At 41.0% G+C, this 21,252-nt stretch overlaps 1 protein-coding gene across 2 annotated transcripts in view; it reads left to right on the top strand.

Annotated features, from left to right (window-relative positions):
* The window catches only part of CSMD1 (CUB and Sushi multiple domains 1), a 2,032,824-nt gene that overhangs the window by 1,478,427 nt on the left and 533,145 nt on the right, over nucleotides 1-21,252 (top strand). For both annotated transcript variants that reach the window (XM_055289255.2, XM_055289263.2), the window contains exon 11: nucleotides 15,084-15,187. In XM_055289255.2, the coding sequence (XP_055145230.2) occupies nucleotides 15,084-15,187 (104 nt within the window). The remainder of the gene's footprint in view (nucleotides 1-15,083; nucleotides 15,188-21,252) is intronic.

Raw genomic sequence — 21,252 nt, forward strand, 5'->3', positions numbered from 1 at the left:
GTTGGAGACATTTAAATTCCTGTTTTCTTGCTGTTTTGAAATACACAGCAAATTGTTGTTCATGATAATCTCCCTGCAGTGCTGTCGAACACTAACTGATTCCGCCTGTCTAGCTGGGCTTTCATACCCCAAAACCAACCACTTCTTGTCCATGCCCCCACCCCCGCCTCCATGTTCTCACTCATATGTGGAAGCTTAAAAAGTTGATCTCATCCAAGTAGAGAGTTGAACAGTGGCTACCTGGGGCTAGGAAGAGTGTGGGGGGCAGGCGGGTGAGGGGGGATGGGAGGAGATGGAGGGCAAGGAAAGAGGGGGGCTGCTTTTTACACCATTTTCAAACCATAGGTGGGCTGAGACAGAGAAAACTAAGCCAGGTCTTCTCGGGAGTCCTTTCCAGTGGATGGGGGACATCCAGCTTCTTTAGCTGTCTTGAGCTGAGACTAATTCTCTCTGTAGCAGGGCAGCACAAAGAGAATTACGGTAATTTATGTACCATTTAAAGCTGACAGAAGGGACTTGGCAGGGCCCCGAGGGCGGGGATGTTCATAACACTTAAAGTTCCAGAGAACCATCTGGGAGATTTTAGCATGAAACACTCAGTTTCTTGGCTTCCTGCCATCTGATGCCATCCCAAGAGTGCTGTGTTTTAGAGGAATTGTGCCTTTCACTGCCTGTGCAAACTTTATTTCCTACTCTGAATCACTGGCAGCTTTGACTTTTTGTAGCACAGGCTAATAGTCATATAGTTACATTTGAAATAATGTGTGAATCCTCTTCTTCATAGCAGTGCATTGAATTGTAGTTTATAAGAGACTCCTAGTGTTTGTATTTGGGGCTAAACATCTTAAATAAAGCAAGGATATCCCAGAATTAATGATATATTTTTCTAACTCCCTTTCTTTTTGTGTGTGTGTTCAAAGTACTTTTTTCTAGGTTGGAATCAAGTCTTTGTAATTTCACACTGTATATTGTGGGCTATTGGGATGTGTTGCATACAGATATAAAAGCTTATGTGTGTAATTTTTGTTAATTTATTAGATTTTATTTTTAGAGCAGTTTGCACAGCAAAACTGATCAGAAGGTATGGTTTCCCTGTACCCCCTGCCCCCACACATGCACAGCCTCCCCACAGTGAGCATCCCCACCAGGGCGGTGTGTTTGTTACAATTGATGAATGTGCATTCATGCAGAATTACCAGAGTCCATAGTGCACGTTAGGGCTCACTCCTCCTGCTATTTACTCTATGGATTTGGGCAACTGTATAAAGTCACTGTCCACCATTATAACGTCACAGAGAGAGTTTCAGTGTCCTAAAAATCCTCTGTGCTCCTGTTCTTCATCCCTCCCTCTTCTAACCCCTACCAGTCACTAATCTTTTTATTGTGTCCATAGTTCTGCCTCCTCCAAAATGTCATGCACTTGAAATCTTACAACATGTCGCCTTCTAAAATTGGCTTGTTTCACTTGGCAAAATACATTTAGTTTCCCCCCATGTCTTCTCATGGCTTGACAGCTCATTTCCTTTTAGCCCTGAATGCTATTCCATTGTCTGGATGTACCACAGTTTTTCCATTCACCTGCTGAAGGACAGCTTGATTGCTTCCTAATTTTGGCGATTATGAATAAAGTTGCCGTAAACATACGCCTGCAGGTGTTTGTTGTGTGGACATACTTCTTTTCTGAAACAGAGTCTCGCTCTGTCCCCCAGGCTGGAGTGCAGTGGCACAATCTCGGCTCACTGCAAGCTCCTCCTCCTGGGTTCATGCCGTTCTCCTTCCTCAGCCTTCCCAGTAACTGGGTCTACAGGTGCCCACCACCACGCCCGGATAATTTTTTTGTGTTTTTAGTAGAGACGGGGTTTCACCGTGTTAGCCAGGATGGTCTCGATCTCCTGACCTCGTGATCCGCCGGCCTCGGCCTCCCAAAGTGCTGGGATTTGTGTGGACATACGTTTTTAGCTGTTGGTGGTAAATTCCAAGATATATGATTATTTCATTATTGGATAAGAATATATTTGGTTGTGTAAGAAGCTTCCAAAGTATCTTCCAAAGTGGCTGTACCATTTTGTATTCCCATCAGCAATGATTGTTGTATGTGTTTTTCTGTAGGAAATTTAAATGTGTATTTATCCAGTCTCTGTGGTAGATATATTTGGACAGGTTGTCTCCTTATCATTAATTATATTTTTAGTTGTTTTATGATTGGCCCTTACAACCTCAGGTGAAAACAACTAAAATTATTTGATAATTTTTATTTTCTAAGAAAGTGTGAACTTTCTTTTAAAATGTGTAATCGTTCTTCGTGCAACAGTGTTAATAATTTCCAGACATAAACTTGTTATCATGTTTTTTATGAGGAAATCCGCAGTTTGAAAGGCCTTTCTTCTGATACATAATTTGAAATGGAATGAATCGGATACATTATAGCGTCAGTTTTCCAGTGTTCCTTCCTGTGTGTTCTAAGTTGTCATTTCTAACCCACTAATTTCAAACACAGTTATTAATTAAAGCATTTATAAATTATTTTATTCCAAGGCGTGGGGTCTTTGTACTGATTTACATTGTGCTGTCAGTTCTAAATCTTGGAAAATTATAAAATCTTTCTCTTACTCATTTTCCTGCCATCACAGTTTCTGACACAAACTTGTTATTCAGAAAAACAAGTGTAGTTTACGGAAGAACATCAAAAGGAACAATTTAAAAATAGTGCTTTCAAGGAAGAAACGCAGTGATGCATACATTTTTCTCGGGGTGTGTGTGTATGTGTGTGCGTGTGTGTGTGCATGTATTGTGAGCATGTGTGTGTGTGTGTGCACATGCACAGAGGTGAAGATCATGGAGATCAACTGATATCTTTGGATTCTTTTGGTTTAATTGAATCAGGAGAAGTGGTCTCTTTATTTGAAAGGACACGTATCAGATGAATTTTTTTCAGTAAATTGAAACTATATAGTATATTTTATTTTTGATTTTGGGAAATATTTTCGTTTTGTTTACAAATTAATATTTTATCAAGAAAAATACATATTATTTGAATCAAAGTTGCAACAATATTTCTTTCCTGCAAAATCATTTATATACTTAATGAATCATTCTTATCTTCTTGCAATATTCTCCATTAAACGAAAAAAATCTTCTCTGACATATTCTTACTTCTCTTCATCCATGTTAGTTAAGATGTCTCAGAGATCTCCAGAACAACTTACTCCACTTCCTCACATCCCATTCTGCCAATCCGCTTTAGCGCTGCTTCCATCCCTGTAACTCTGCTGTTCTTTCTTGCCATGGTTATCCATGTCCTCCGTCCAGTCAAGCCCACACGTCTCACTTTAGAGTTCATCTAATTCACATTCTTAGTAGCATTCAACACGTGATCACTGTCTCCTTCTTAAGATCTTTAGTTTTATGGTTTTTCACAAAACGCCATATTCTTGGTCTCCTCCCTACCACAGATTCTTGTTTGTCGTTTTTTCCTCAATTCCTTGACCTCTAAATATAAAAGATACTGCAGCTCATCCTCATTCCTCTTCTTTGCATGTGTCTTCCTTTGATACTCTGACAGAGTCTTAGTATTTTAGGTGGCATCTATGGTTAGGGACCCCCATTTAGTCCTGAACCTCTCCCACGCTCCACAGTTTGACACTCTGACAGAGTCTTAATATTTTAGCTGGCATCTATGGTTAGGGACCCCCATTTAATCCTGAACCTCTCCCAAGCTCCACACTTTGAGACTCTGACAGAGTCTTAATATTTTAGGTGGCATCTATGGTTAGGGACCCCCATTTAGTACTGGACCTCTCCCAAGCTCCACACTGTTTTCTTCTAAATGCTCCCTGGCCACCTTGGCTTGACGTAGCATGTAGAAATGTCTAAAAGTCATGCAAAGCTTAGCAGACATCAAGATGGCTAGCTAGAGTGCCCAGCACTTACCTCCTTCACAAAGAAGAACCAAAATGACAAGTAGATAAGCACATGTCAAGTACAGTGTCTAGGGGAGAACACTGAAGTGAAGCAACAGAGTAAAGAAGACCCTCTAAGGCATGGAAACTCAAGATGGCAACATAAAGATGAACGTGAAGTGCCCAGATAGGATCTGTTCAGTGCCAAAAACGGATTCCTCATTGTAGGGAGAAGGTGAGTGGGAGATTCCCCAGCAGGTCACGTTCCCACCCCAGATGCCTGCATTCAGAGCTTCAGAAAAGCCTCATAGGCCCTGAGCCAAGGGTAAGGAGCTGCCTGCAGCCCACATGGCTGTATTGCTCCAGGGAGAGAACTCACACCAGGTTCCGCTCTCATTCCCTGGGCCTCAGGCTGCTGTAGCATGGTGCCATTTTCAGGACAGAACAACTATCAGAGTACATCCTGCCCACAGGGCCAGTAGCCCCTGCATCTCCACATCTTGAGAACCCAGCCAACATCCCACCACAGCCAAGCAGAAGGATGCAGGGCCGTGACCCCAGCTGGACTCAGTGACACAAACCTGAACCCAGGACTCAAGCCCATGAAGTACCCTACACCACAGGTGCTCAAGCAGAGTGGGGAGGCCACTCTCAAGACAGGGGGGAGCCAAAGTGCATGCTCCCAAGGGCCTGAGAGCTGAATTCTTGAGGCCCACCGCCAACAACCACCCTGGCTGTGTGCCTCTTACAGGAGACCGAGTTCTGGCCTTTTGGGTACTGCTGCCACCAGTGAACACTCCCCAAGCCCCCAAGCAGTGGAGCTGCTGAATGCCCACACATGCTCCCCAGGGACTCAAGGACGAGCCCACCTGAGGCCAATCACTGCCCGAAAACTCGTTCCACTGAGAAGCAGAGATGCCATATGTGACCTTCTATATTCCCAAAACAAGCCCACCCAGAAGTCTCCATCTGCAGTAGAGCTGAACCAACGCTTCCACAAACACCTGCAGCCAAGGCTGCTACGGCAGCCACAAACACTGCAGACACTGATTACAACCAAATAAATGTCATGAAGACTACACTGCTGTACTCATGCAGAATACAAACCAAAGCACCCTACCCAACTGACACTATAATACACATCTACGGGAAAAAGTTTTCTCCTGCTAAAACTGCTGTCTAATATTAGGAGCAATTGTTTTATCAGATGTATAGATATCAATGCAGGAACACAAGAAATGTCTAAAAAGCAAGAAACATGACACCCCCACGGGAACTAAATCATTTTCTATACCAAATCCCAAAGAAAAGGAGAGCTACAAAATGCCTACACGATTTTTAAAATAATGATCTTAAAGATACGCCCTGAGAATCAATAGAATAAAAAGACAATTCAACAAAATTACGAGAACAATTCATGATCTCAATGAGAAATTCAACAAAGAGATATTACACAAAAACAACCAAGCAGAAATCTTGAAACTGAATAATCAAATGAATACAATTTAAAAAATAAAATCAAGAGCTTCAACAACAGACTAGATCAAGATGAAAAAAGAATTTCTGAACTTGGAGACGGGATTTTTGGAATAAGCCAATCAGAGAAAAATAAAAGAATAAATAAGAATAAAGAATTCCTACAAAATGTGTGGAACAAAATGTAGTGGACAAATACTCCCATTATGGGAATTCTAGAAGGAGAAGAGATTATACAGGAAGGGGAACATCACCCACTGGGGACTGTTGTGGGATGGGGGGAATGGGGAGGGATAGCATTAGGAGATATACCTAATGCTAAATGATGAGTTAATGGGTGCAGCACACCAACATGGCACATGTGTACATATTTAACAAACATGCAGGTTGTGCACCTGTACCCTAGAACTTAAAGTATAATAAAAAAAGAATATTTGTTAAAGAAATAGTAAAGACTAAGAATGAAAAGATTCAGATGAATGAACTAAGAAACGGAGTGCCACTCTGTTTCCCAGGCTGGAGTGCAGTGGTGTGATCTCAGCTCACTGCAGCCTCCACCTCCCAGGTTCAAGCAATTCTTCTGCCTCAGCTGGAGCTATAGGCACCTGCCACCGTGCCCGGCTAATTTTTGTATTTTTAGTAGAGACGGGGTTTCACTCTGTTTGCCAAGCTGGTCTCGAACTCCTGACCTCATGACCCACCTGCCTTGGCTTCCCAAAGTGCTGGGAAATGAAAATAGAAATACAACATACCAAAACCTGAGAGATACAGTAAAAGCGGTGCTAAGAGGGTAGTCTATAGCATTAAACACCTGTATCAAAAAAGTAGAAAGACTTCAAATAAACACTCCTAGCTCTGTGGCCTGGAGGAGTTGATGTTCAGTGAATTCTCGTAGGGTGAGGCCAGTGCTTCCCTCCATGAGCAAGCCACATGGTGTCTGCCCTCAATGCTTACAAGGAGCTCTGCAGGGCAGGCAGAACAGCAAACCAACCAAAAGTGTCACCACAGGGAATGTTATGAAGGGGATAGGCAGGATTTTGGCAAAGAGACTGGCTTTCTTGGACAGAGTGGGCAGTGGAGCCATAGCTGAGGGAGGAACATAAAGTAGGGACTTAGGAAAAATGGCAGGAATATAAAACCAAACACCACATATTCTCACTTACAAATGGGAGCTGAACAACGAGAACATATGAGCACAGGGAGGGGAGCAACACACACTGGAGCCTATTGGGGGAGCATTGGTGGGGGAAAGATTCAGGCAAAAGAGCTAATGCATGGTGGGCTTAATACCTAGGTGATGGGTTGACAGGTGCAGCAAACCAGCATGGCACATGTTCACCTATGTCCCAAACCTGCATATCCTGCACATGTACCCTGGAACTTAAAAAAAAAAGATAATTATATATTAAAAAAAAAATATGATCAGTGGAGCCAAGATGGCCGAATAGGAACAGCTCCGGTCTCCAGCTCCCAGCCCCAGCGACACAGAAGACGGGTGATTTCTACATTTCTGTTTGAGGTACCGGTTTCATCTCACTAGGGAATGCCAAACAGTGGGTGCAGGATAGTCGGTGAAGCGCACTGTGCGTGAGCCGAAGCAGGGCAAGGCATTGCCTCACTCGGGAAGTGCAAGGGGTTGGGGAGTTCCCTTTCCTAGTCAAAGAAAGGGGTAACAGACGGCACCTGGAATATCGGGTCAGTCCCATCCTAATACTGCGCGTTTCCAACGGGCCTGGAAAATGGCACACTAGGAGATTGTGTCCCACACCTGGCTCGGAGGGTCCTATGCCCACGGAGTCTCGCTGATTGCTAGCACAGTAGTCTGAGATCAAGCTGCAAGGCGGCAGCGAGGCTGGGGGAGGGGCGCCCACCATTGCCCAGGCTTGCTTAGGTAAACAAAGCAGCCAGGAAGCTCGAACTGGGTGGAGCCCACCACAGCTCAAGGAGGCCTGCCTGCCCCTGTAGGCTCCACTTCTGGGGGCAGGGCACAGACAAACAAAAACTCAGCAGGAACCTCCACAGACTTAAATGTCCCTGTCTGACTGACAGCTTTGAAGAGAGTAGTGGTTCTCCCAGCACACAGCTGGAGATCTGAGAACGGACAGACTGCCTCCTAAAGTGGGTCCCTCACCCCTGAGCAGCCTAACTGGGAGGCACCCCCCCAGTACGGACAGACTGACACCTCATTCGGCCGGGTACTCCTCTGAGACAAAACTTCCAGAGGAACTATCAGACAGCTGAATTTGTGGTCTCACGAAAATCCGCTGTTCTGCAGCCACCACTGCTGACACCCAGCCAAACAGGATCTGGAGTGGACCTCTAGTAAACTCCAACAGACCTGCAGCTGAGGGTCCTGTCTGGTAGAAGGAAAACTAACAAACAGAAAGGACATCCACACCAAAAACCCATCTGTACATCACCATCATCAAAGAGAAAAAGTAGATAAAACCACAAAGATGGGGAAAAAACAGAGCAGAAAAACTGGAAACTCTAAAAAGCAGAGCACCTCTCCTCCTCCAAAGGAACGCAGTTCCTCACCAGCAACGGAACAAAGCTGGATGGAGGATGACTTTGACGAGTTGAGAGAAGAAGGCTTCAGACGATCAAACTACTCTGAGCTACGAGAGGAAATTCAAAACAATAGCAAAGAAGTTAAAAACTTTGAAAAATAATTAGAAGAATGGATAACTAGAATAACCAATGGAGAGAAGGGCTTAAAGGAGCTGATGGAGCTGAAAGCCAAGTTTCGAGAGCTACGCGAAGATTGCAGAAGCCTCAGTAGCAGATGCGATCAACTGGAAGAAAGGGTATCGCTGATGGAAGATGAAATGAATGAAATGAAGCGAGAAGGGAAGTTTAGAGAAAAAAGAATAAAAAGAAATGAACAAAGCCTCCAAGAAATTTGGGACTATGTGAAAAGACCAAACCTACATCTGATTGGTGTACCTGAAAATGACGGGGAGAATGGAACCAAGTTGGAAAACACTCTGCAACATATTATCCAGGAGAACTTCCCCAATCTAGCAAGGCAGGCCAACATTCAGATTCAGGAAATACAGAGAACGCCACAAAGATACTCCTCGAGAAGAGCAACTCCAGGACACATAATTGTCAGATTCACCAAAGTTGAAATGAAGGAAAAAATGTTAAGGGCAGCCAGAGAGAAAGGTCGGGTTACCCACAAAGGGAAGCCCATCAGACTAACAGCTGATCTCTCAGCAGAAACTCTGCAAGCCAGAAGAGAGTGGGGGCCGATATTCAACATTCTTAAAGAAAAGAATTTTCAACCCAGAATTTCATATCCAGCCAAACTAAGCTTCATAAGTGAAGGAGAAATAAAATACTTTACAGACAAGCAAACACTGAGTGATTTTGTCACCACCAGGCCTGCCCTAAAAGAGCTCCTGAAGGAAGCACTAAACATGGAAAGGAACAACCAGTACCAGCCCCTGCAAAAACACGCCAAATTGTAAAGACCATCAAGGCTAGGAAGAAACTGCAGCAACTAACGAGCAAAATAACCAACTAACATCATAATGACAGGATCAGATTCACACATAACAATATTAACATTAAATGTAAATGGGCTAAATGCTCCAATTAAAAGACACAGACTGGCAAACTGGATAAGGAGTCAAGACCCATCAGTGTGCTGTATTCAGGAAACCCATCTCACACGTAGAGACACACATAGACTCAAAATAAAGGGATGGAGGAAGATCTATCAAGCCAATGGAAAACAAAAAAAGGCAGGGGTTGCAATCTTAGTCTCTGATAAAATAGACTTTAAACCAACGAAGATCAAAAGAGACAAAGAAGGCCATTACATAATGGTGAAGGAATCAATTCAACAAGAAGAGCTAACTATCCTAAATATATATGCACCCAACACAGGAGCACCCAGATTCATAAAGCAAGTCCTGAGTGACCTACAAAGGGACTTAAACTCCCATACAATAATAATGGGAGATTTTAACACCCCACTGTCAACATTAGACAGATCAACGAGACAGAAAGTTAACAAGGATATCCAGGAATTGAACTCAGCTCTGCACAAAGTGGACCTAGTAGACATCTACAGAACTCTCCACCCCAAATCAACAGAATATACATTTTTTTCAGCACCACACCACACCTATTCCAAAATTGACCACATAGTTGGAAGTAAAGCTCTCCTCAGCAAATGTAAAAGAACAGAAATTATAACAAACTGTCTCTCAGACCACAGTGCAATCAAACTAGAACTCAGGATTAAGAAACTCACTCAAAACCGCTCAACTACATGGAAACTGAACAACCTGCTCCTGAATGACTATTGGGTACATAATGAAATGAAGGCAGAAATAAAGATGTTCTTTGAAACCAATGAGAACAAAGACACAACATACCAGAATCTGTGGGACACGTTCAAAGCAGTATGTAGAGGGAAATTTATAGCACTAAATGCTCACAAGAGAAAGCAGGAAAGATCCAAAATTGACACCCTAACATCACAATTAAAAGAACTAGAAAAGCAAGAGCAAACACATTCAAAAGCTAGCAGAAGGCTAGAAATAACTAAAATCAGAGCAGAACTGAAGGAAATAGAGACACAAAAAACCCTTCAAAAAATTAATGAATCCAGAAGCTGGTTTTTTTAAAAGATCAACAAAATTGATAGACCGCTAGCAAGACTAATAAGGAAGAAAAGAGAGAAGAATCAAATAGATGCAATAAAAAATGAAAAAGGGGATATAACCACCGATCCCACAGAAATACAATCTACCATCAGAGAATACTACAAACACCTCTATGCAAATAAACTAGAAAATCTAGAAGAAATGGAAAAATTCCTCGACAAATACACCCTCCCAAGACTAAATCAGGAAGAAGTTGAATCTTTGACTAGACCAATAACAGGTTCTGAAATTGTGGCAATAATCAATAGCTTACCAACCAAAAGGAGTCCAGGACCTGATGGATTCACAGCCAAATTCTACCAGAGGTACAAGGAGGAACTGGTACCATTCCTTCAGAAACTATTCCAATCGATAGAAAAAGAGAGAATCCTCCATAACACATTTTATGAGGCCAGCATCGTCCTGATACCAAAGCCTGGCAGAAACATAACCAAAAAAGAGAATTTCAGACCAGTATCCTTGATGAACATTGATGCAAAAATCCTCAATAAAATACTGGCAAACCGAATCCAGCAGCACATCAAAAAGCTTATCCACCATGATCAAGTGGGCTTCATCCCTGGGATGCAAGGCTGGTTCAACATACGCAAATCAATAAATGTAATCCAGCATATAAACAGAACCAAAGACAAAAACCACATGATTATCTCAATAGATGCAGAAAAGGCCTTTGACAAAATTCAACAACCCTTCATGCTAAAAACTCTCAATAAATTAGTTATTGATGGGACGTATCTCAAAATAATAAGAGCTATCTACGACAAACCCACAGCCAATATCATACTGAATGGGCAAAAACTGGAAGCATTCCCTCTGAAAACTGGCACAAGACAGGGATGCCCTCTCTCACCGCTCCTATTCAACATAGTGCTGGAAGTTCTGGCCAGAGCAATCAGGCAGGAGAAGGAAATAAAGGGTATTCAATTAGGAAAAGAGGAAGTCAAATTGTCCCTGTTTGCAGATGACATGATTGTATATCTAGAAAACCCCATCATCTCTGCCCAAAATCTCCTTAAGCTGATTAGCAACTTCAGCAAAGTCTCAGGATACAAAATCAATGTACAAAAATCACAAGCATTCTTGTACACCAGTAACAGACAAACAGAGAGCCAAATCATGAGTGAACTCCCATTCACAATTGCTTCAAAGAGAATAAAATACCTAGGAATCCAACTTACAAGGGATGTGAAGGACCTCTTCAAGGAGAACTACAAACCACTGCTCAATGAAATAAAAGAGGATACAAACAAATGGAAGAACATTCCATGCTCATGGGTTGGAAGAATCAATATCGTGAAAATGGCCATACTGCCCAAGGTAATTTATAGATTCAATGCCATCCCCATCAAGCTACCAATGACTTTCTTCAAAGAATTGGAAAAAACTACTTTAAAGTTCATATGGAACCAAAAAAGAGCCCGCATCGCCAAGTCAATCCTAAGCCAAAAGAACAAAGCTGGAGGCATCATGCTACCTGACTTGAAACTATACTACAAGGCTACAGTAACCAAAACAGCATGGTACTGGTACCACAACAGAGACATAGATCAATGGAACAGAACATAGCCCTCAGAAATGATGCCGCATATCTACAACTATCTGATCTTTGACAAACCTGACAAAAACAATAAATGGGGAAAGGATTCCCTATTTAATAAATGGTGCTGGGAAAACTGCCTAGCCATATGTAGAAAGCTGAAACTGGATCCCTTCCTTACACCTTATACAAAAATTAATTCAAGATGGATTAAAGACTTACATGTTAGACCTAAAACCATAAAAACCCCAGAAGAAAACCTAGGCAATACCATTCAGGACATAGGCGTGGGCAAGGACTTCATGTCTAAAACACCAAAAGCAATGGCAACAAAAGCCAAAATTGACAAATGGGATCTAATTAAAGTAAAGAGCTTCTGCACAGCAAAAGAAACTACCACCAGAGTGAACAGGCAACCTACAGAATGGGAGAAAATTTTTGCAACCTACTCATCTGACAAAGGGCTAATATCCAGAATCTACAATGAACTCAAACATATTTACAAGAAAAAAACAAACAACCCCATCAAAAAGTGGGCAAAGGACATGAACAGACACTTCTCAAAAGAAGACATTTATGCAGCCAAAAAACACATGAAGAAATGCTCATCATCACTGGCCATCAGAGAAATGCAAATCAAAACCACAGTGAGATACCATCTCACACCAGTTAGAATGGCCATCATTAAAAAAGCAGGAAACAACAGGTGCTTGAGAGGATGTGGAGAAATAGGAACACTTTTACACTGTTGGTGGGACTGTAAACTAGTTCAACCATTGTGGAAGTCAGTGTGGCGATTCCTCAGGGATCTAGAACTAGAAATACCATTTGACCCAGCCATCCCATTACTGGGTATATACCCAAAGGACTATAAATCATGCTGCTATAAAGACACGTGCACACGTATGTTTATTGCAGCACTATTCACAATAGCAAAGAGTTGGAACCAACCCAAATGTCCAACAACAATAGACTAGATTGAGAAAGTGTGGCACATATACACCATGGAATACTATGCAGCCATAAAAAATGATGAGTTCGTGTCCTTTGTAGGGACATGGATGAAACTGGAAAACATCATTCTCAGTAAACTATCGCAAGGACAAAAAACCAAACACCACATGTTCTCACTCATAGGTGGGAATTGAACAATGAGAACTCATGGACACAGGAAGGGGAACATCACACTCTGGGGATGGTTGTGGGGTGGGGGGAGGGGGGAGGGACAGCATTAGGAGATATACCTAATGCTAAATGACGAGTTAATGGGTGCAGGGTATCAACATGGCACATGGATACATATGTAACAAACCTGCACATTGTGCACATGTACCCTAAAACCTAAAGTATAATAAAAAAAAAAAAAAAATGGAGCATCCAGGTCTAGGGACAGCTGAGGGAGTCCATTCAAGACATAAGGAGGGTACAGATGTTGTAGGAACTAAAACGATTTTGTCTGAATGTCATTGATGTTGCTCACAACTTGAAACGTGTTATCCTTTTGTGTTCACTTTTCATTTGCATCTCTGGCTCTTTTACTATGAAAGGACTGTATATTTGGTTACAATGTACATATTTCAATTTTACAGCTGCATATATTCATAAAATGCCGTATCCTCTGACAAACTAAAAGCTGTCTATACAAGATCAAGGCTGCATTTTCTGTTTTTACTGAGCATCAACAGCATGGACTAAAGATTTGGATTTGACAACAGATCTGCTAATTGTTGAGATGAAATACTGACAGACTTTCTCTGTCTACCTTTGCCTTGGCATGAAATAATTACAGAATGGCCCTTTTTCCACCCCTAATGAGAGCCCATTCATATAGTGTGACCCCTATCTGTACTCATTACAAATCAGCCAAACATGACACCTAAACCTTAATGAATTATCATTGCTTCCCACCAGAACTTTAAACAAGTCAGGACTGAGTTAACGTTGTCAGAAAGGAAAGCACCAGGTCTCAGTGATGATTCTTTCTGTTTTAAAATTATCTGATTATCAGATGATGGTCACTTATAAATTGATTCATGAGGAACAAAAAGTAGAAATAAAAATATCAGGTGCTACGTTTAACATGCACTATTTATACTGGTTTGCAGCAGCTATCAACCTCGACACCTGTTTCAAATCAGATTGCTAAAATAATGTATTCATACAAAAAGTGCAATTTGAAATAGGTTTTTTAAAATAAATTATAATGGCTATATTACTAATTTTGGTAAGAATTTCAAGTAGCAAATGTAATGTATTCCTTATTGGCGTTGCTTGGAAAAGCACCTGTTTAGAGCCTGTTGGAACGGTGGACATGGACTTGGGTATTGGTGGGAAGTCTGTCCTCTCTGTGCTACCACTTATTCTTTTCTTTCAAGCTTAACAAATAGGCATTTGATACTTTTCTATGCTATTTCAGAATTTCTGTGTCATTCTAAAACAGAGCTTATTAAAATGTACTTCCAGTATTATGGTTTCTGTTCCTTCTGTCCCATCTCTCTTCCTCCTTCCTTTCTCACACTCTCTGCACCTCTCTTGTTACATCTCTCTCTCTCTCTCTCTCATTTATATATCCATCTATCTGTGTATCATCTGTCATTTTTCCATCCACCCATCCATCCATCCTGTCTATCATCTATCCACTATCTGTCTTCTATCTATCTATCTTCTAATCTTCTACCATCCATCTAATCTATCATCTATCTATCATTCCTCTAATTATCATCATGTATTTATCTTCTTTCCTTTTTCTCCGTACTACCCAGGGTTCTACCCTAACTTTTCCTTCCTCATAGTATTGGCCACCAAAGGAAGCATTTCTTCTTTCAGGAGAAAAAGATCTTGTGCTCTACAGAAAGAAGTTAATAGATTATAATATACTGGCACATCAAACATAAACCAGTGTTGTACAGATGTCTTGGTGCTGGTCATCATGACAAAGTATTCTTAGTAAAAAGCAAACAAAAAACTTACAGGCTTTGCCGGACTAAATATAGAGGACAGCTTTGTATCCTCATAAAGACTTTCGGGGTGCTAATATGGATAATTATATGAAATATGCATATAGAACTTTAAAAATATTTATTGCAGGGCATTCTGGGTATGGTAAAAATATATGTCATTAGCTATAACCAAGATTTCTTTTGCTTATATTGATTTAGTTATTGGTTAATCCAAACACTCAAACACTGAAAATGTTAAAGTAAACATTTAGTAGATATTTGACTTAAAGTGTTGCAGAGGTTAAATTTCATTTTTAGAGGTGAAAATACGTAAGGTGGGAGTAATAGCAATTCTGAATTTCATAAAATTCTATAATGCCAGGCTATCAAATGTATATAATTATCCATGTAACTACTTAAAGCAGCTCTGTGATCATTTGACCTTGGTATTAAGGAGCAAAATTTAACACTATAACTAGATATTTGCAATACCTATTAAAAGTCATGGGAAGTATCAATTGTTCTAAGTCACTGTTTTGTACCTTGTATTTAGGTCATCAAGCTTGCCTTTGAAGAGTTTGAGCTGGAGCGAGGCTATGACACCCTGACGGTTGGTGATGCTGGGAAGGTGGGAGACACCAGATCGGTCTTGTACGTGTGAGTATGTCCTTGAGCTTCTTCTCCTCTCATGCATGCAGCGCGGGGCACGGTGGATGGAGGTGAGATTCTGCTACAGGCTTGCAGTTTGGCCTCAGGTGTTTGGTTAGTGCCATCTATGGCTAGTCTAGTGGCCTGCAATCTGATTTTGTATGAAAACACAATATGAGTATAACTTAGGGTTATGTTTTATCTGTTTTTATTGTTTTTCTTCAATCATTAAAAACATATATGTTTATGGCAAAAAATTAGTATACTCATGAGGTAGCAAAAAATAAATTTTTCGTCTCAACCCCCCCACTTTTTTTTTTTTTTTTTTTTTTTTGAGGCAGAGTCTCACTCTGTCACCCAGGCTGGAGTGCAGTGGTCTGATCTCGGCTCACTGCAGCCTCCGCCTCCTAGGTTCAAGCAGTTCACCTTCGTCATCCTCTTGAGTAGCTGGGATTACAGGTGTGCGCCATCATGCCAGGCTAATTTTTGTATTTTTAGTAGAGATGGGGTTTTGCCATGTTGGCCAGGCTGGTCTTGAACTCCTGCCGTCAGGTAATTTGCCCGCTTCAGCCTCCCAAAATGCTGGGATTACAGGTGTGAGCCACCGCGCCCAGCCAACACCTCTTTTTTAACCTCTCTCCTCTGCTTCCCGGTGATGTTATATTATCAGAGTTTTTAAAGAAGTACAGATGCTTTCCAGTCTGGGAAATACAGGTCTTTTTTGGAATAATGCCATACAGCTTTCCACGCTTTCTGTAAAACTGCATAATAAAGTAACAGACACCGTGGGGAAAAGTGTTGGGGGTGACTCAGTGTACCTTAGAACAACTCTGTTTCCAGAGTCTTAGCAAACATGGTGACAGCCTTGCTGTGAATATTTGCAGACTGATCCCACTTCTCAGTTTTCGCCAGGATCACAGACTGTTCTGCAGCCTTATGACCTGGGCATCTGCTTCAGCTACTTCTAGAGAGGGGGCCTGAAAGACAGTTTTTGTCCATTTTATCAGACCTGGTTTATCAAAATTAGGAAAATGATTTGAGGGTGTACTTCCTGTCTGTTTTCAGCAGAAAGGAAATACCTGCTCTTATCTGCCTTTGCAACTCCACAGATAGCTTCTGTTCATGATGTAGATCTTGAAACCACTAAACCAGAGGCGTCTTCCATTAATGGGAAGTGTTCTGCAGGTGTTCACCTTGCTTTCTTTGTCTACTTATGTACTACTGAGGATGCCTCTTTGTGGGAAAGAGAGTTTCTGGGATGCCAGATGAGCTGGTCTGCCCTGTGTGAGACACCCATGGGGAGCCACGGACAGCCTCTGAGGAGTAAAGTCTCCTTATTGCCTTCAGGTCTTTATGCTCCGGGAGTATCAGAGCTCAGCGGCATGCCACAGGCTGCTGGGGGCAGTAACACTCCCTTGAAGCAATGGAGAATAATCAAACATCTCGGCTTCTCCTGAAACTCACATCCGCCCGTTTCAGCCCTGATATGTTAAAGATCCTAAGTAGTTTAGACACACGCCTTTGCTGGAGGAAGTTCACAGAAACCGCCACTGCTACACATCTTGAATGACTCACAAGTTCTCCTTCACGGGTTAATCCTTTTCCTCATCCCTTCCTACCCCTCCCGTTTGCCCTAAGAACAAAGAGCTTGTAAACCAATAAATTGGGTGGAGGCCCAGAGCTTGGGGCTGTGAGCAAGCCTCCTGACGCTCAGGTCCCCTGGACCCGCCTTTTAAACTCTTATTCTGTCTCTTTCTAATTACTTTGTCTCTGCTGGTCTCGGGGTACCCGGCAGGTGGTGTGGGGCTGGTTTCCCCAACACTCTTCATTTGTGAGGAAGCTTGCCCCTGGTAGCACCCCATGTTTCTATGCTAGAAAAAAGATGCAGTCTATTATACTCACCTTACCCCTTATTTATTGATTACTTATGAGGTAATTCGCACATTGAAAAAGCACTAGGCAACTGTTCTGTATATTCCCTTAAAAATCAATGGACCCAGAATAGGATTCCACCAGGAACATGCCTCCTTCATTCATCGTATCTTGGACATTTTGCAAGAGAACACCTCCCTCTAGCTTATCTTCCTGCTGGCCCAATCCAACCATTACTAATAATCATAATTGAAATCATGTTGCTGGACCACAACTTATGATAATAATGGTGAGAATAACACTAGTAATATCACAGCCAACTTTTATGTATCTCTTATGCACCATGCACTGTGTTAAATGCATAATACATTTTACCTTATTCGATCTTTACTATAATCCTGGGAATTTGGGGCTAATGATATCATTGTTTCATCAGTGATGAAGCTGAAGTTTTTAAAGGTTAAAGGATTTACCCCGATTCGCAAACCTAGTGTATGTTGAGGCAGGGATTCCAACTCAGTGATGTGATACTGCTCCAGGATCTGGAGTCTTATCGCCTGTGGACCTACCATGCTTTTGACCTGGTTCCCTTTGACAGTCTTTCGCATCTGACACTCACACCCCCACCCCATTCTTTCACTTCCATAAGCAGCTGTGAAGGGAATGTCTTTGTATGTAGACATTGGCATACTTTTTTGGTATACCTTCAGGAACATTTCCAGTGAGGAATTTGGGGATGAAGAGGCATCTTCATTTACATTGTTACGTTTCTCCAATTATCCCCCCAAAAATTTATATAAACCACAGTGGAACGTGAAGGATCCTATTTTTCCTCAGCCTTGCCAAATAATGACTCCTTTTTGTTGACAAATTACTAGGTAAAAAAAAATAGTTTTTTTTTTAGTTTTTAAAAACAGAGTCCTAAGTCCGAGGGCCCAGATGTCTATATTTTCGGCAAGCTTCTAAGGCAGTGATCACACACACTGCCTGCGTTTGACCTGGGACAGTGTTGGGAACGGCACTACAGTAGGTAGAAATGGGCCTGCAAGTCAAAGATGGAGTTTCTGGCTCCGGCTATTTGCTCTCCCCATGACCCTGAGAGAAGTCATTTTCCTTCTCTCTACCTCTCTTTTCGTGGGTATAAAATATGTATAATAAACTTTTCCAGTCTGTGGGAATGAGAAAAATGAAATAATGCATGCAGACACTCCGGAGAGCTGAAAAATATAACCCACACGTATTATTATTACCCAAACACCTAATTTAAGAGAGGATGTCACTAAAATAAATGAGAAAAGTTGTTAAATAACTGCAAAATTTAAAATGTAAACGCAGCCAGGTAATGCCTTATGAAATCCCTTAGGTTATTATTAAAGGTCTAAAATCATACACTCATTTTTTAACGCTGTTTGTTGTTGAGAAAGCAATTGCAGACTATGTATTACATTGACATAAGTGTTATTAGAACCTTCTCTCAATAGCTTGAATCTATAAATGAAAAACTAAATAGCCGACTGTATCAAACTGAGATGCCCTTTGGGAAATATAATGTAACCGGGATCAGCTGGGCATTTAATCAGCTGCGGAAGAGGAAAGAAAAGCCAGTGATGTATGTACTTAGTGTACCAGATCACAGAAAAATAACAGAACACAGAGAATCACAGCTGCTCTCTTTGCATAAACAGGTAATTTCAGGCGATACATCAACAAATGCTTTTGAGTACTTACATGCAAACATTCTTCCCAACATGGAGTCTATCATCTAGTTGGAGCAATGATAGATAACACTGAAATAGTTTAAATACTAGTCAGTATATGAAGTCAGAGGATCACATGACACACATTTTAAAAGCAGCAGTTTAAAACCTCTTCATGGCAGACTGGCATTCACTACTTTAAACTCAATATTTTGTGGGTTTCCATTTTGTGGGAAATATGGAATTCTAGTTAAATCTCAATTTTAAGAGAAATTTGGAAAATGAAAAAGCCTAAAAGTAGATAGCTCACCCTAAATAGGGTTTTAAAAATTCTTATTTCTGGTAATGACTTTTCATTTTCTTAATTTTTATGGCACAATATAAAAGAATAAAAACATTAAGACACTCCCTCAATAATCTACCTTCCCTGAGAGGTGGATGAAGGAACTTCGGTCATATTTATAGAATGTCAGACTTAAAAGAAAATTAAGTAACTTTCTTTGCAAAAGTCTGTTGAGTTCTTTCCAAGCACATCTGTTGAGACTGTTCTCAAATTTAATTTGCAGAGGAGCTACATGGAGAGCTATGGCCTTCCCTGGATTCCCTCTGGCCTTTGCAGCTATTAGCCATTGGTAACCAGGGGATTTCATTAATTCAGGATATTCTGTGGGTGGTAGGCACAGGTTTCAGTTTTAAAATGCCCGTGCCTCTATGAGAATGAATAGTCAATATTATTAGGGACATCTGTGAGCAAGTAAGGTAGCCTCTGCCTAACCAGATGTGTGGATTAACAAATGAGGATAGTGGTTCTTTCTTAGGGCTGGATTAATCCATTTTTGCTGAAACTACTTCCTGCCCCCAGACAGTGCCTGGCGTGGCTGAGACTTCATTTCTCTCTGCTGTTTCCCGCTGATCCTGAGTCAAAGGGCATCATTCTCCTTTTATTAAAAGACTGCTGAAGAGCCATAAAAAAGCAGACAGTATGCACCGACGTTTGTCTTTTTCTGTGTGTATCTTTATATATCTTTAATGTTATCACAGAGTTAATCACTAAACATTTAGTGCTTTGGGGGAATGCATAAACAATCGATGTTGGTAATAAAGATATAAATATATTGACTTTAATGCATTCTAGATTTTTAAAAAATCAGAAAACATGATTAGAAATCAAACCAATTAGGAATAAGATTCTTAAAACTCTGGAATCACATGATCCCAACTATTTTTCTGTATGTTGTCTTTCACATAATGGCACAGCCTGTGAGCCTGAATGCCACTGACAGTATAGACAGACTCAACTGTTTGAACCCTGTTCTTGACTTAAAGTCTAGCCATTGTTAGCTTTTCTTTCCCGGCCTCTTATCTGGAAGCTTTCTTGCTTGATTCTTTAAATAATTATTTACTGAATGCCAAATATTATGCTAGGACTCAGCGAGGAGACAGAGAGAAAGAATAAGCCACCGTCCTAGCCTTGAGGAGTAATTAGCCTACTGATAAAAATTTCATGTAATTAGCAATATGAATCTACGTTATTAATAGTAAGAGTGCTAATATTGCTATAAATTTTGTATTACATTTGATACTGCAAGAAGCATACTATCTTCTTGATACATTTATCTATTGGTTTTAACCTTGAATGTAAGAAGTCAAAAGAAATGTCATTGACCAGACATGGTGGTACACGCCTATAATCCCAGAACTTTGGGAAGCCAAGGACGGAGAAATATTTGAAGCCAGAAGTTTGAGACCAGCCTGGGCAACATGATGAAACCCCGTCTCTACAAAAAAACAAATACAAAAATTAGCCGGGCATGGTGCTGCATGCCTATAGTCCCAGCTGCTCAGGAGGCTGAGGTGAAAGGGCCGATTGTGCCCAGGAGACCAAGGCTGTAGTGAGCTTTGATCACCCCACTGCACTCCAGCCTGAGCAACAGAGCAAGACACTATTTCAAAAAGAAAAAAAACAATAATAATTTTAGAGTTTCTAAACATTTATTTGGTTTGAGTTTAGAAAAAAAAAGTCACCTCTTCTAAGCATATTTTGACTGCATTTGTGTCGTCTTTTTTTTAGTCTTCTGTGTCTAGAAAGTAAATTACTCATAAAATACTCATAAAATACACATCTCTAATGGGATACGAGCAAGTTTAAAAACAAAACCATTAATATCAAAATGTGGCCGGGATCTTGTTAGAAAAAATTGGTAATATTACTAAATGAGGTTTCAACCATGCCTTGAGGATTTATGCGATTTCTGGGAAATCACAAAATATTCCATGGGATTCTTTTAGCACTTAGTGTAATTTATAAGCTTCCAGGAACTCTTAAAAACATTCACAGGTAATTTCGGTATTAAGAAGGAACACCTCTTCTTGACAATGTATTTGTAGGTACCTCGTTTGAAAATTCTATCTGGCAATTCCATTATTCTAAGTAGATAAACGTAAGAATTCTAAATATTTGTACTCCAAATTTACCCAATACTTTGGTGTGTGTAAAATACCCTC

This window comes from Symphalangus syndactylus, chromosome 1 (genome assembly GCF_028878055.3).
Source record: "Symphalangus syndactylus isolate Jambi chromosome 1, NHGRI_mSymSyn1-v2.1_pri, whole genome shotgun sequence".
NCBI classification, from domain to species: domain Eukaryota; kingdom Metazoa; phylum Chordata; class Mammalia; order Primates; family Hylobatidae; genus Symphalangus; species Symphalangus syndactylus.